The sequence below is a fragment of the Bemisia tabaci genome, chromosome 4 (assembly GCF_918797505.1).
Source record: "Bemisia tabaci chromosome 4, PGI_BMITA_v3".
Taxonomy (NCBI): domain Eukaryota; kingdom Metazoa; phylum Arthropoda; class Insecta; order Hemiptera; family Aleyrodidae; genus Bemisia; species Bemisia tabaci.
In genome coordinates, this window is record NC_092796.1 from 30277000 (window position 1) to 30294286 (window position 17287).

Sequence of the window (17287 nt, forward strand, 5' to 3'; positions counted from 1 at the left end):
CCACTGATTCATTTAAAAAGCGTAGAGCGTGTATGGATTGTGGCCGATTTAATGACCATGTAAAACCATTGCAATAACAAGACTTTTAAAAAAATAAAAAAAATAAAAAATTTCATTGATTACTTACATTAATTAAATTGCAAAATTATTTCAATATTTTTGCAATCAACACTCGGCATATCGATGTTGAAACTCCCATATCACGTCGTTTGTGGTGTTTAAAAATTTCCGCTCCCATATTATTTTTTTACAGGTGAACGATCAGCTTCATCGCTAACTTGAAGTTCTCACAGAATTTTCTTCGCACGGAGAAGAAATATCACGGCAGTTTCTAAAAATTGCCGTTGAGTAGCTTTCCATTCAAAAAGTAAAACGTGACAGGAAGTCTGCAACGTCGCAAACCGAAATACGTGGTCTGGTAGTTTCAGCATTTATATGTGGTGAGGCTATAATATTGGTGTGATCTGATTAAAATATTATGGACCTGGATCTTTATACAAAAAGTAATGTGCTCAATGGAGATTTTGCATGCAAATTTTTTATTGCTTCATCTGAAAGTGCTTAAAGAGCTGATTTCAAAGCATTTTTTATAATTTTTTTTCTGATATGGAAAATAGTATAAATATAGATTTAAAAGTGAGAAAATGCACCGCCTAGTGACGTCATTTGACGGCATTTCCCATTTAAACACACGTATTTTAGCAGATTAGATCATTTTGTCATATCTTCATCATTGAAATTTATCAGGAACTTTAGGTGAAATTGCCAACAAAATTATCTGAAAAATTGGTGGAAAAATATTTACAAATTTTCCCGAAAATTCGTGATTTATCGAAGGAAACGTGGCAACGCCTGAAGGTTTATACGGCCTTTTTCCTTCCAATAATTGTTCAATTCATGAACCAAGGGTATTCTCGTGTTCTGTTCACTCAGTAGTCTCCACTTAAACAGGAAATCCATCAAATTTCAGACACCTGTAAACACTCTGTTAAAAAGATGGAAATGTACGCGAGCACAGAATGGATGTGACAAAAGGGCTCAGCTAGCGATCGAAGTTCGGTCATCGCGTAATAATCCAGCGAGCATTTGCTTTCGCTCCGATGGATGAGGATGACCGGTGAATGGACCTACTTATGGCCGCCTGCAACGCGGCCAGTGGGAGTAAGTCAAGTTCGAGAGGATCATCTGCTCTTCCCTATAAATATGAGAATATCCAAGGAGGGGCGTCTGTCTCAAACCACTGTCTATCGCGATCTTTATCAATGTACTCTGTGTTTTAATTTGTACCAACCCCGGGTCATTTTTCACGTGTCTCATTTCTCAAGCGCTCAGATCAACAATGGTGAGTGGATTTATACTTCGACCCTAACCACAATGGGATCGGTCTCTGGTGGAGGAGCGAAAGTTCAAAATTTTCCAATTCTTTTTTCTCCAATATTTGACCTTTTGGAAGCTATTTACACATTCCCTAAGATTTTTCAAAAAAAAAAAAAAAAACCCATTTCATTTTTTTTTTAATCAAAAGGTTACACCTTTATGCTCATTTAAATAGGTAACAAAAGCGAGCGATAAAATTTTTAACATTCTTTTCAAACCCATGTATAGTCCAAAGAATGCTTCGATTGAGGGGCTTGAAGGACAAGGTGCATTAGTGCAGTTTTTGAATAATTGAGATATTAATGATTTTAATTAAAATTAGTCTTAATGCATATTCTGCAAAAAATTCGCCACCTAACTTCAACTTTTAAGCATCAAAAAGTCAGATTGTACTTTCTTTCCGCCATAAGGACCCACGCATTTTCGAAACATCAAACATATATCTCTCGAAATAGCAAAAACCGCACTTATGCGCCTTGTCCTCCAAGCCTCTCAATTTTCCTCCATTCCCTTGATAAGGGCGTAAGCGTGCAAATTCAAATTAGTCTTAAAATGTGCCGAACATTTGCCCCCAGAAAAAAATTATTTCAGAACTTTTAAACATAAATATATGTTTATCCATCCTTTTAACACTCCAGAAAATTTTTAGTTGCCTACTTTTTTTTTTTTTTTTTTTTTTTTCCAAATAAAGAGGCGATGTATTGATGTTGAGGGTTGCAAAACACGTATTTCGATTTGCAACGTTGTAAAATTCTTGTCAGATTTCATTGTTTAATCAAAGAAAAACTGAAGAATACCATTCCCTACAATTTTTACTGATTTTTCATCATCATATAAAATATTCTGTAAACATTTGAACAATATCCTTCACCAGATTTTCTTTAAAAAAAATAGACAGCATAGAGAATGTGAAACGTCGCAACTGATATACCTACGCACTTTGCTATTTCTACCATCGCAGGCACGGTTTAATGTGTGATAAAAAGAGGTCTGAGAAAACTTCTAAGACAGCATCAGAGGTAGAACATTTTCAGGAGTTTCGAATGAAAGTCGAATTTTTTTTTTTAAAAATAATCTTCAAAATCATCCGCATGATAATCTACTGTGAAAACTAAAAAAATAACTAAGAAAGAACAGAATGATATTGGAAACTTATTTTCAGGGAGATCAATTGTCTGTAATTTGAAAGCCTGTAAAAATCATAAAATTTTGCTTTCCGTTTTTGATTCTTGCAAAGGAAAATCCCATCAATCCTCCCTATGGATCCATCGCTAAAGTTAATTGGGCTATATTTTGCCGCATGGAGCTTTGCCAGTGGGCTATCGCCTTTTTAACAGTACTCTATTGAAATTGCCATCAATATCTAATAAAACTCATGAAAACCTCATAGCTTCTGTAAAGCTCGAAGCTTAATTAAACGTACCTAACTTTACATTAACCGGACCTGTGTACAAATAAAAGAACCAGTTGAGAAACGCTCAGGAAAGCTCGGAGACTTAAACGCAGTGTAAGAAAAGTAAACTACACGGAAAAAATTAAATTTTTGATTTGACAATTCAATTGCTAAGAAAAGTAACTGCAACGGTTCAACATAGATTTTACAACAAAAAAATGCTACTTTAACCACTACTATAAGCCAATATAACCACGGGGGTGGTTAAAATAGCATTTTTTGTTGTAAAATCTGCATTAAAACATTGCAGTCACTTTTTTTTAGCAATTAAATTGTTAAATCAGCAATTTAATTTTTCCGTGTGTTCCTGACGTGACAGCTGTCTATTTGGCCAGTCCAGTCGGCCATGCTAGCCATGGTGAAAAATACTCCCTGTCCAGTACCTTTAATGAGTCGAGAAACACGCAGGGAAGTTCGGAGACTTAAACGCAGCGTAAGAAAAGTAAACTATTCCTGAGGTGACACCTCTTTATTCGGCCAGTCCAGTTCGCCATGACAGCCATGGTGAAAAACTTTCCCAATCCAATACCTTTAATGAGTCGAGAAATACACCGGGAAGCTCGGAGATTTAAACGCAGCGTAAGAAAAGTTAACCATTCTACGACGCTCTATTTGGCCAATCCAGTTGGCCATGACAGCCATGGTGAAAAACTTTCCCAATCCAGTACCTTTAATGAGTCGAGAAACACACAAGAAAGCTCGGAGACTTAAACGCAGCATAAGAAAAGTAAACCATTTCATGACGTGACAGCTGTCTATTTGTTCAATCCAGTTGGCCATGATAGCCATGGTGAAAAACACTCCCTGTCCAGTACCTTTAATAAGTCGAGAAACACACAGGGAAAGCTGGGAGACTTTAACGCAGTATAAGAAAAGTAAACCATTTCATGACGTGACACCTCTCTATTTGAAAATTTCTCTGATCTCATGCAAAAATCATGCAGAAAAATTTTGGCCGAAAATTGCTCAGGTACACTCTTGTAAAAAATCGAATTGTTTTAGTTGACTTTGCAACCTTGGAATGGAGTTACGTTACTTCGTCGGAGAAACGACGAACTGGGGTAACTTTTTTAAGTTGACCATTTTTGGGGAAATTTTGGTCAATTTGGATCAACATCAGGGCTGTCAGATTTTTTAAATTTCTACTTCTGCTTTACCAAAATTTTAACTCCTCCGAAAAATTTTCGCCACCCACTCTATTATTTTACCGGAGGGACGCTCCTGACCCAGTTTCATGTCAGTGTACCTCGTTCATCTCCTTTCGCAAATACCTACTGCAGCTGCCATCTGCGATCTGTGTAGGGACATGAAAAGGGTAAAGAGGGTCTATTACTGGACTTGGAGTTCATTACTGTCTTAGCTTAGCGGCAATTTCCCCTTCCTACTCGTGTGGACCGTAAAATATTTAGTATTTCATAATACTTGCGCCACGCTCCGATGTGCGCGTAATTCCAGAAGTTATTGCTGACTGATGAATGGGCGGATTAGGACCGGCCATGATCGGCGATTTCGTCAGTTAGAATATCGTTGCTCATTGGCATGTTTACCAGTCCCCCAATTTTTTCTCAGCCCGCGAGGAAGACCTCTCTGAATCTTGCCAAAAAATTGTTTGCATTCGAATGAATTCCTCTGCGGGCTGATTTTTGAAACTGATAGACAAATCGTTAGACAAAGAAGACGTAGGGAACATGGAGCGATCTTATTGGTTAAAACGGTTGATCGTGATAAATTATGGGGGAAAAATGATGTACTGACTATAGAGTCTCTCATGGGTCGCCGTTAGTTTGTTATTACAGTGGCGTGGCGTGCTTTGCGATATATCGATTGATCTGCCATCTAAACCTACGGATAAGGATCGATAAACAGGGTGTTCGCAACGAACACTTTAGTAATCGATTCTTTACCATAGTTTCAAATGGGGAAATAACGATAATCGGTTACTCACGCCTCGCCACTGGTCTATTAAGTACTTACCTCCTTTGTCCATTGCAACCACTCGCTTCCACCGAAAGGATCGCTTTATTTATCTTTCATCTTCTTTGTCTATCGCTTTTTCTACCAATTTCAAGAATCAGCCCGCAGGTGGTGCTTACTAACTTTTGGTTATATTGAACATGGAAAAAGGAAAGCGCGAGAAGGGATGTGTGTCCAAACAACTATTTCCAAAATAGATGTAGTTTTAACTCTTGAGGGCGTCACTCCAGGTATTTGGAAATGCAAAACACCTCTGGTCGCAGTAAAAAGCGACAAGCTACTACACACAACTAGCGGGCTTGTGATTTATTAGTCGGGTTGTCGTGTACTTCGGTGAGTACTCATACACAGTGGTGTATTCTGACAATAAGTGCTGGATGGGCATCCTGCCGTGCTGAGGAAAAACGCCGTATGAACATTCAAGAGTTGTCAAATTTCATCTGATAAAACATATATTTTTGAGGAAAGTCTTATAAATAGGTATCTTTTCCCTTGTTTTCAGATATTTTAGATTAAATTACAAGCAGAATTGTTTGAAAAGTTGAAGAAAAATATTTATAATTTTCCCAGTACATCCGTTTTTCATTAAAGTAGGTACGGAACGTCTGGAGACTCATACGGCGTTCCTCTTTACTGTCGTGCTAAGGAAAAACGCCGTATGAACCTTCAGCCGTTGCTCATTTCCTTTCGTAAATCACGAGTTTTCGGAAAAATTTGTGAATATTTTTCCTCCAATTTTTCAGATAATTTATTGTTGGCGATTTCACCTAAAGTTTCTGAAAATTTCAAGTATAAATATTCATAACTTTCTTTAAAAATAAATATTTACTGAGACAAAATTTGGCAAAACTCGAATGTCCATACTGTGATGACCCTGATTAGGGTCGAAAGGGGGTCGTTTCTGGAGCGTCGCGACGTCAGCCGACGGGACGTCTCAATAGTGAGATATCTCGAGCTGACGTCACAGGACTCCAGGGGGGGGGACTGTTGTGTCGGACAGCGGTCGCCCGTGGTCTCTCTATAGAGAGAGATCTCGTGCAGACCACCGACGCAACACAACAGTGGGGGCTCTTGGGGGGGGGCAGTCGGTGACCCTCCCAAAAATGAAGAAGTCAATGAAGAAGACAAAATCTATCCTTGACGATCTTTCAAATGTATTCCTTTGTTTGGAGTTGAACAATCCTATTCGATGGACAAGAGCCCGACAAGACTGAAATAGGACAGCTAAAAGGGAAGAGACTCGGAAAGGAATATCCGGTGCTGAAAAGCGAGCCGGAGTCGTTCGTCTGATTTTTCGGTTCGTCAATGACGTACGAGTGCAGACCGGAGCCCTGAGCACTTGCACAAGACGACCACGTTGCGAAGACTGGCTTTCCTCGAGCGTCGGAGCAAGTGGCCAGCTCCCTACGCTCGGGTCGGCCGGCGGCGCGCATGCGCATTTCCCAGCGGACATCAGCATTTTTCCTAAAGTCGGTGCTCCTCCTGACGTTGCCAATTTCCCTGAAATGATGAATTGTCTGGGAAAAATTGGGCGTCTCCTCACAATACGGCGTTTTTCCTTAGCACGGCAGTATTGGACGGTACAAAGAAGAAAGAAACAGAAACTGTATAAATGATGCCTTTGAAATTCCTATCTGTGGGCACTGTGCGCCGTGCGGTGTTTTGACGATGTTGGATGCTGTGCCTGCTCCATGAAGACGTTAGATGAGGGACCACCCGACTCTCTTCGGAGAGTGACAGCTCGACATTTGAATTACCCGCGCGACACGTTATGGAGGAGAAGGATTCGGAGATCAACGAGGGATCACCGGCGCACAGTGGATCGAGTCAATAGGGGAGGTCGCACGCAATTTAGAGACTTTAAGGTGATTCGATGGACGTCATATTTTGTGTCAGAACGACATGCGATATATCGCATCAACTGGTTCCATTTTTTCAGATACTCGTCATTTTTCTCGAATTTCGAGATCGCAATTCTGTCGTCGGGAGACTAAAGCACTCACTTACCAATTTTTACAAAGAAATTCAACGTAATAAAGGCGTGGTTTTTTCAGAGGAAAAATATCGCATTCGATAATAATATCGAAACTGCACTCGAATGCGATATTTTTCCTCTAAAAAAAACCACGCCTTTATTACGTTGAATTTCTTTGTGAAAATTGGTAAGTGAGTGCTTTAGTCTCCCGACGACAGAATTGCGATCTCGAAATTCGAGAATAATGATTAGTAGCTGAAAAAGTAGAGCCAATCGATGCGATACATCGCACGGCGTTCTGACACAAAATATGGCGTCCATCGAATCACCTTAAACGGCGTTTATACTAAACTTCGAGGTTCTAACTAAAAGTGGTTCTATTGGTTTTCTCGTGAAATTTTCTATTAGTAGCACCCCTTGAAATTTAAGATGTGACGAGATAAACATCAAAAGCAGTTTTAGTAAAAAATCTCATCTCCGACCTCTCCGGTTGACTCGATCCACTGCGCGGCGCCAGCGCTGCAAGCTGCAATCATTAACCCCAGCGCGTGCCCTCTACCGGAGTCGATTGCAATCGTGCAATGGCCGAACGGACGTATTTATGCTAAAAGGAACTATGTACATAGGGATTGCGTGAGACATAGTTCTTTTTGGAATAAATACGTTGAAATAACTAACTTCAACCTCGAGACCCATCGAGAAACTTACGTCAACTAGGCTCATCTACGCAACGGCAACTTATCCCAATCCGTGCCCTAGGAGTCGTATTCGTAGCCTAGGCATATCTAAAAGGGTCTGTCTTTCCTGTCACAGGGGGGGATCGGTGGGGTGTGGAATACCCCCCCCCCCCAACACAGATTGAGGTCGTCCGGAGGGCCTCCCCCGGACATTTTTTTTTTAAACAACTCTATTTGGACGTATTTAGAGGCTATCAAAACGCAAAGTTCCCATTCGTTTCTGCAAAAAAATTACGCTGTATATTTAATTTTCAGATTTTAGGTTCATCAGATTCTCTGTTACCCCTGAAAATTTGTGAAATTTTCTCTCTATTTGGACTATTTTGAGGCTATCAAAATGCAACTTTTTCATTCATTTCTGCACACAAATTACGCTGCTTTGTGCATTTCTATAGCTTAAAATACTTCCGAATTGTTGAATTCAACATATTTTCAGTTTTTTCTTCCATCCAGAATTTCCGGGGGGTGGGGGCAAATGATACCATTTTCAACCTTACCCGGGGAACCATGCAGGCCCCCCCTGAACTTTCGTTATTCGTAGACAGCTGTAAAGCCCCTCTTCTCTGGAGGCTCCTAGTGTCAGTGGCGAGGCGTGAATGGTCGATAATCGATATTTTCCCATTTGAAGCTATGGTAAAGAATCGATTATCAGGGTGTTCCTGTCCATCGATCTTTTTCCGTTGGTTTAAATGGCAGATCAATCGATATATCGCGAAGCACAACACGCCACTGCCTTGTGGGTTTACATAGTCATTAAGGGTGGTTTAAGGTGATCTTCAACGTCGTATTATGTCCAAATCATGTCCGCAAATGTTATCATCTATTCATCTATCCTCGCATATTTTTACCATTGCTTTGAATTCTGTTTCAGATAAGAACGATGAATCTGTGTATCATGACTGCCGCGGTCTTGACAGGTAATCTCATCTCAATCAACATACGCATGTAGTTATTCATTGATGTATGTATGTATGTATTTTTTCACTTAACAAACATCGAAAATAAACTAAAGAAGTGACTTACTTACATCGAAAAAAAGCATCAAAAAGTATGTTTAAACTTCCTTTCCGCTATAAGGCTCTGTGTAATTTTGAAACTTTCAACAGGCGTATTTCTTGAAATAGCAGAAGCTGCACTCGTGCGCCTTGTCCCCCAACCCCCTCGAATCATCTTGAAAAGCTATCAACGTAAAAACGAATCATTCGATGCAATTTGGCAATGGCTGATGCGACTTGGTTTCTTTTCACTTATTGCGGTTCATTTAGCCAATTCAGGTTGTTGATAAACGAAAGGACAGTTGACAAATCCATCCACATCAATCAGCTCATAAACTTGAAGAGCATTAGAGAAAGAGGATAGGTATCTGTTTTTAGAGGTCAGGGTACATTTCGCTTGAAAAATTTCATCACATCGTCAGTCCATCGGTGGCATGACGTCTAGTCTGCAGTGCTAAGGAAAAACGCCGTATGAACCATTAGTCGTTGCCAAGTTTCCTTTGATAAAACATAATTCCCCGGTAAACTTACGAATATTTTCCTTCCGATTTGTCAGATAAGTTTGTTCGCAATTTCACCTGAAGTTTCTGCTTTCAAGGAAAAACGTTCATGACTTTCTCTGAAAATAAAAATTTTATCGAAAGAAATTTGGCAACTCTCGAATCTTCATACGGCGTTCTTCCTCAGCACGGCAGTAGTAAGATGTGTCCGCCGAGAGACTTTAACGCGAGACTAGAAAAAACAACCTAATGGATTTGTTGAAATAAATATGACTGCTCGCGTCTTAGCATTACTCATATTTCAAAAAGCTCGCGACCTCATAAGTCCGATTAGCCCTCTCGGTGACTTTAACGCATCATAGAAAAAAAACAACCTGATGGCTTTATGCGAGCCGCAGCATTTATGTCATCATTATTCAATATCGGGGGTTTTGAATGACCGCGCGTAAGTAAATACCTAGAGATGGCTCCGATTCGGAACGGCAACGGCAACGGCAATCGATTATCGATATTTCCCCATTTGAAGCTATGGTAAAGAATCGATTATTAAGGCGTTCGTTGCGATCACCCTGTTTATCGATCCTTTTCCATGGGTTTGAATGGCAAATCAAACGATATATCGCTAAGCACGCCTCGTCACTGGGGAGCTGACCCGTGCTCGCTCAGTTTGAGGGATCTGGGATCAAAGGCGAGACTATTACATTACATTCGTACGGCTCTTGACCGGAGAGTTGAATGCAAATCGGTTACATAAAAACGACAAAGTAACGGAGCTAAGGACTGCCAACACGGAAACTCACCTAATTTCACCGTCCCTCTGGCATAAGCGCGTATCTCTATTTCCACATGGGCTCCTGAAAGCATAGAGCTATATACGGAGAACAGGGCTCACATAGAGATTAAGATACGCCCTTAGGTCAGAGAAGCGACGATTTGTGGCCACTTTGGCAACCGGTCACACCTCACTTGACCGGAGCATCTGCGGAATGGTACTTGCTTCAAAAATTTTTTCGAATGCACATCCACCCACCCGCCCATTTCAGACGTACCTTGATCTAGCACTATAAATGGAAAAACAGGTCGTAGGGTTACCTATACTGTCCTGCTAAGGAAGAACGCCGTATGAGCCTTCGAGAGTTGCCAAATTTCCCCGAATAAAACATGTATTTTTGAGGAGAGTTTTGCATACTTTTCCTTGAAATTTTCAGATATTTTAGATTCAATTGTGAACAATATACTCTGAAAAATTGGAGGAGAAATATTCAGGATTTTCCCAGTAAATTCGATTCTTATCAAAGGAAAGTTGGCAACGTCTGAAGGCTCATACGACGTTCTTCCTTAGCATGGCGGTAAACTGCCGTGCTAAGGAAGAGCGCCGTATGAGCAATCAGGCATTGCAAAATTTTTCTCGACAAATCTAGAATTTTCAGGAAAATTTTTGAATATTTCTCTTCTGCTTTTTTGGAGGATCTCGTTCGCAATTTGATCTAAAAAGTTTTCAAATTTCAAGAGGAAATATCGTGAGGAGGAAATATCGAGGAAATTCGTGACAGTCATCAAAAATAGATATTTTCTGAGAGGAAGTTTGGCAACCTTCGAATGCACTTACGGCGTTTTTCCTTAGCACACCAGTCCAACCCGTGAGAAAATTCTGAGCTGCTAGAAAAATGAAAGTAAACTTGTTCATTACTTCCCACACCGCCTCATCGCAGTGCTAAAAAATGATGTATAAACGATCGAATGTTGAACAATTTCCACCGATAGGATACTTTTTTTTAAAGGAAAGTTGTGGATGTATTTCATCGAAGTTTCAGATTTTTTAGATGAAATTGCGAATAATTTTTTCTAAAAAATTGGAGGGAAAATATTTGCAAGTTTCTCAGAATTGCTTAAACCATACAAACAAATTTTGGCAACCTTCTTTGACTCATTTCGTCGTTTCTAGACGAAGGAACGTAACTCTACCCCAAAGTTGCCAAATTGACTAAAAATTCCAATGTATTACACGAATATGCATGCACAATTTTTGTCCAAAATTTGTCTGATTTTCACATGAGATCAGAAGAAAAATCGGTGAAATTTTAAATTATAAATCCCCAAGATTCTCATGGTAAAAATGCTACTTGCGATGGGAAATTTGGCAACATTGAAATGTAATTACGTTCTTTCGGGAGGGGAACGTCGATTTGGCGCTTTTCCTTGACATGGCAACACTGGCAAGAATAATTGTCGGATCGACAGCTTTAAATCAACAGTCAATCGTGCTATCGATGGGCTCACGTCTCCCCCTGCCCTGCCCCGCTCGCTCAGTTTGAAGTTTAAATGCCTAGAAGACGGCATTGCAAATCGTATGATGTACGCAGTCCGTCTGGTCGAGCTTTAGTCGAGGACCATTAATCACTAAGAGGATACGCGATTTTTGAGCGCATAGCTCAATTTTTCAACCGTCAGTCATTTGTTGAGTAACGAAACAGTATTTTGTTGCAATCGAGAGACCAAAATACTTTAATAAATCAGGTGCGAAGGATCCTCAACTTTTGAGACGATACAGGATGACAAATTCACTTTTGCTTCGTCCAAATATGGAAGAGCAACGGCCTTATTTAAGGTTAAAGCGTCCTCTGGCGCAAACGCCTTCCAAATAGGAGGATGCAACCTAGCACAACTGCAGAGTTAAAATAGTTATCTCTCAAACTTCTAGGAGGTGTTTCAAAAAACGCCTTCTGCAGTGCGTCACAGTCTAACACCGTTCTATGATTTTAACGCTGACGTCTCTTCATCCTAAACGCAAGGCACATAATACTGTTTATTTTTCTTTTATTTTCCAGCTTTTGTGTACGTAAATTCAAAACCAACAGAAACGATCCATCGAAGGGTGAGTAAAATAATGCTTACGTTCTGTTGCTTAACGTATCTAGTTGAGTAACCTTGCATGCATGGACCCCAAGTTACTGATAGTTTCACAATTGAACTAATGATGTATTTTGTTTTGATGGCTTTACTTCGATTCAGATTTTTGGAGTGAAAACTAGTTCATCAGTAAGATCAGAAGATATTTTTCGAAGGAAGGAATAAGGCCAATCCTGAACGACCTCCTTATGCAAAGCAGCTTAATTAAAGCTAAAGTTGAAAAGAGGTGCCCAATAAAACTTGTATGAGGGGTGGCCACATGGGCCGCGGCCCATAGCGGCAAATTTAGGGGGACGGCAAATTTTGCAATTTTTTCAAGTGTAGGTATAAAAACAAGGATCGGATTCAGAATAAAAATTACAAGCGAGAAAAGGCGACAAAATCGCTCATTTCTTGAGAGTATAGTAATTTCTAATTTTGTCTTCTTTCGGTGATACAAGAGACATCACCTTCAATTAGTCAAGTTAAGAGAGAAGTCAAACACGCAATTCGTCCTGGAGCGGCGCGGCGCAGAGCGCAATGACAAAGGCTTGAGATGAAAAGGAGAAGCCCCCGCTCGGCGCGCAGTCGGCATGTAACACATATTAGCGCCTACAAGACTGCATGAATACTTCACGCATTGCGTCAAAACACAGTGCGTTCAGCAGCGGTCGGCGCGGCGTGAAACGCGTAGCGCCTACAAGACTGAAGGAATACTTCACGGATTGCACCAAACACAGTGCGGTCAGCGCGGCACGGCGCGGCGCGGTGGAAGTTAAAATCATTAAACCTCATTTATGTTTGTTCTTTCATAATTTTTCGTTCATTTCTTATAAATGGAAGGCCTTGTCCACACAGAGGTATAAGGTTTACGGAACTTAACTTCAGCGCAAAGTTCCGTGAACTTTTGCTAGTAGTGTTGACAGGGCTTTCGCAAAAAAATGTGTCTAACACGAGTAAACGCGTCTTATACAACCCTCCCCCTCCGGCACGTTCACTTGATGGTTTTTATTGATGTCAAAACGAATGAGAAGGGGGTGGCAAAATATAGGCGCCCGTGGGCGGCAAGTAGGTAAATCCGGCCCTGGTATGAGGAAAGTGGGCGATATATATCACTATTTAAATGTTCCCAATTCTTTACCATTTCGATGAGCAAAGTGTGAAACCACGTAACTCCGTTTACAACGTTGCAGATAATTCTTTATTTCTTCTTTGAAAATTAGTCATTGTAGTTTGTAAGAAACTTCCTTGGTCTTTCTTCTCTATTTATGACAGAACATTCTGTATTTTAAGCATTAAAGTTGGCTTGTTTTTCTTCGAAAAAAGAAAAAAGAGCAAAAGTTTTAAAGCACCGCAACAGGGATACGTAGTTTCGCACTTTGGGTATCGATTTGTCAATTTCTGCTAATTTTCAGGCGAAACGATGGGAGAATTTTCCTAATCTGACCTTCACATTCGACTGCACGGACAGAGCAGTTGGATTTTATGCCGACATGGAGCACCACTGTCAAATTTTCCACATGTGTGATGAGGATGGTAGGAGAGTTCCATACATCTGCGCAAATGACACCTCCTTCAATCAGCAATATCGCATTTGTGATTGGGTTTACAACTTTGACTGCGCTCAGTCACAGGACTGGTGAGTACTTCAGACATTAATTTCAGTTTACAGTCTATTCGTTAAAAAATAGAGAGAAAAACTTGTAAAACTGTCAGTTAATACAAATCTTTTTAGATTTTTCGTATAAATATAATTAAAAAATAAGTTAGGAAAAAAAATCTAAAACAAATTTTATTCAACTCTAAATCAACCATACTCATTCATGCAAGACACAAAGTAAAATACAGCTTGTGTCTCTGCCAATAGGAAAAGGAACCTTAGGTAGGTACCTATTTCATAGAGGAAACGTTTTCAGTTGAGAGATTTTTGTCCACTTGGGTTGAAAAATTCGATTATGGGATTTTGTCGGAATACTCTCTTTGAGGTCAGTTTGTTGACAGGTCATTGACGTCTTACCTTCTGATGATAAATTAAGTGAAAAGACTGTATAGTGGTCGTGGGTGTAAGGAACTTTCCTAACTTTTCTCCGATGAAATATTTAATCGGGAGAAACTAGGCAACGTGTTGAATGCTCATACGGTGTCGAAACACAACATGGGCCTTTTAAGCTCTTTCGATGCCACGATCATTCTAACGCGAGTGCGAATAATCGCGCCAAACACAGTGCGGCCGCCGCCGTTAAACGTGAATTAGCGCCTGCAAGACCTCAGGAATACTTCACGCATTGCGCCAAACAGAGCGGTCGGGGTAATGCCCGTTAAAGCAGTAAGTGGTGATCGAATTAGCTCATTTTAGTACCAATTATAATTGGTACTAACTCTTATAAGAGTGTAAAATTACATCGTGATTCGGGAATTTTGTAATGTGAACATGGAAGACTTTTTCGACAGCTTTTCATTGAAACTACGTTTTTTGCACTGAAACCGCGAGACCTGCATAATTTAGGGTTAATTTTGATGGCTAAAGTGCAAAACCACGTATCTCCATTGTGGCGTTTCAAAATTTCTGCTCGAATTTTATTTTTGCCAAGAGAAACAAGCCAACTTTACAGCTTGAAATGTACACAGAATATTCTGCTAATAGGGAATAAAAATCAAGGGAGTTTTCAAGATATTACGTTAAATAGTTTTTCAGAGGAAAAATGAAGTATTTGTATGACAGGGAGTCCATGACGTCGCAAACGGAGACAAGTAAATGGTTTCGCACTTCGGCCATCGATTTGACAATCTTGTCTGAACATGCTTGCAGAGCACTTCTCTATTGTCCGGGGCATAATTTTGAATTTAAGAGGACTGAGATTGTTCATCGTGGACACAGCTGAAATTGTCAATGTATCCTATTTAAAAATCATAGTCTCAGGTCTGAACCTCCTCTTAATATTATTTTGCTTTTTTTCTAGGTACTATTTGAATGAGCTGACGTACGTGACAGATCCTCCAAGAGAAAATAACCTCTAGTTGAAAGTAAGCCGTGTGATAAAATTCTTTTGTATACAACTTTCTCAGCTGAGGAGATAGGTGGTATTTTGCTTTAAGAATTGAAGCAACATTAATTGCTTGCACACTTAGAGGTGAAGGATAAGAGCGACAAAAGAAAAATTGGGGCAAATTCTTAAAAGTCTAATTTCAAATGTATGGAACTCTGATCTCAAAACTGTTGTATTCTTTCAAATAAGGGGCTAACCATGATTGAGTATTTGTCAGGAAATGTCAAAATCCCCAACATAAAGCAAGTACCTACAGAACATTATTAGCAATAAAATTACATTACCTTGACTATTAAGTTTTTTAGTCCAGAGGTAGGTAGATGTTGTAAAAACAATTCCGGAAGTTTATAAAACAGAAAAATATATGATCTTTAAAGTATGTAGAATTCAGGCAATATTTACAGTCACTCCTTAACCGTTAAGAGTTAGGTACATTGATTGAATGTCTTAATGTTTAGTAATACCTGACTCATCTACTTATTCTGCCAGTTAAGGGTTCTTAATTAAAGGGGAAACTGCAGAGGTAAGAAGATTGAAAAAAGAAAGGCTTTGATCTACTTTTTACTGGTTTTTTATTCAAATATAAAATTTGTTTTAGCAATAGTACATATATACAGATAAAAATAGATCGCTTTTCAACTTTTCTTTGCACAATGAAAGCAAAGATTAACAACAGAGCCTACCTAAGTAACAAGACTGGAAAATAATCTAGGGCATACACAACAAAGTTGCCGGTGAACTACAAAATGTTGGATCCTTTAAAGAATATAAAGCTATAAAAAGCCAAGGAGGAAAACCTAGGGAAATAATAATGAAATTCTGAATTTTTCACCTTCAGACTAGTCCTCTAAGTGTATCCGTAGATAGCATTTTCATGCAAATCAACAGAGTGTGATTTAAATTCCATTACCGCCAACATTTCATGGTTCAACTTTGAAGTATTCCTCTTCAAATTTTGAGACTTCTTCATAAAACATTGAAGGATGTACGACAAAACAGGATTAAAGTAAATTCTGTTCAGTTTTTGTGCTTTCAAACATATTTGGTTACTGAGGGCTGGAAAATACTTAAGAATACTATGCGAGGACAAAATATTCACACTAAAAGTATTGTCTTCCTGATTTTTATCTGAAAATATACGTCAATGCACCATGAATGTTACTAAAACATGCAATTTTCTGTGATTGGTTGTATGTGTGCTAGAATCAAAAAAAATCTCCACCTATAAGTAAATTCAGGTTAACATCACAGAATTTTTTTGGACACTTTTAAGCCTTAGGAGTTGTAAGCACCATAAAATTGTACATACTTACCCAATGTTTTCACAACTGAATAAATTGATGTAAAAAGGATTTTTCTCTTCTTTTGTACTTGGTTCCCTTTTTTTAAAAATTTAACTTGAAAGTGCAAACGATTATTTTTAGGGCATTGGATTTTTACATTTTCTACAATGTTTCGTTGAATTTGAGTTTGACTAATTATTTCATAAAAATAAATAAATAAATAATAACATAAACTGTACACATAACTGAGGTCACATAAAATATTTCCTCTTGATTGACCATACAAATGATGTTAAAGTCAAAAACTTAATTTACATAGTCTAATTGTGAGAGCAAAAGTTGTCCTAAAATAACTGTTCAGTGAGTCTTACTTTCTGATAATAATCGGGCTCAACAAAATGTGTGCTTTGGTGCGTACTAAACAGAGGTTTAGGTATCATGGGTAATTTTATGTACCTCTTGAAAGGTAATGAACCAGCCTGTAATCAATTACACTGAACACTTAAACACTCTCTCATCTATCCATATTCTATGGGATATCTTTAAAAATGTCAAGTTATTTGGGGACAGCTTTTGAGCCATTGAGCGGAACCGGGCCTAAAGTAAAAAAAAACACACTAACTAAACTTAGATATTTACTATTAAGCAGCAAAAAAAAAAATAAACACCATACTTGACTAAAATCAATAATGAGGAACTTCCCTTGCCATATCGGTGGTTGGGTTACAAAAATAATTTTATAGTAAAAACAAACCTCTAAAATAAAGAAATATCAATCAAATTCGCAATTTCTACATTGAAGTTAAACAGAGAATATATGTACATAATTTTACATTTTAAGTTCATTTTAAACATAAAATCATTGGCAAAAACTTAGCTTCAGTGTTTAACTTACAAGGCCTTACCTCAATTGTAACGGTTTCTCCAATACAAAAATAAGTCTTTAAAAATAGTGAAGTATAAATTACTTACAATATAGGTACTGAATTGTAAAAATTAAAGACCAAGCATTAAGATAGACTGGCCAAAAAATAGGAAGGGAGAGGGAGAACCAGTT

At 38.8% G+C, this 17287-nt stretch overlaps 1 protein-coding gene across 1 annotated transcript; it reads left to right on the forward strand.

The window, feature by feature from the left end:
* The first annotated feature begins 1220 nt into the window (after positions 1-1220).
* LOC109036024 (U-scoloptoxin(01)-Er1a) lies at positions 1221-16895 on the forward strand. Its single transcript, XM_019049929.2, has 5 exons — positions 1221-1342; positions 8388-8433; positions 11840-11886; positions 13316-13539; positions 14861-16895. Exons 1-5 carry the CDS (start codon positions 1340-1342, stop codon positions 14916-14918), a joined length of 378 nt encoding a protein of 125 aa, XP_018905474.2. The 5' UTR covers positions 1221-1339; the 3' UTR covers positions 14919-16895.
* The last annotated feature ends 392 nt before the right edge of the window (positions 16896-17287 follow it).

Bases quoted from the DNA above. Each gene is read 5' to 3' on its own strand.
- LOC109036024 (XM_019049929.2), top strand. The intron at 11,887-13,315 runs GTGAGTAAAATA...GCTAATTTTCAG, and splicing joins CAGAAACGATCCATCGAAGG to GCGAAACGATGGGAGAATTT. The intron at 13,540-14,860 runs GTGAGTACTTCA...CTTTTTTTCTAG, and splicing joins TGCGCTCAGTCACAGGACTG to GTACTATTTGAATGAGCTGA.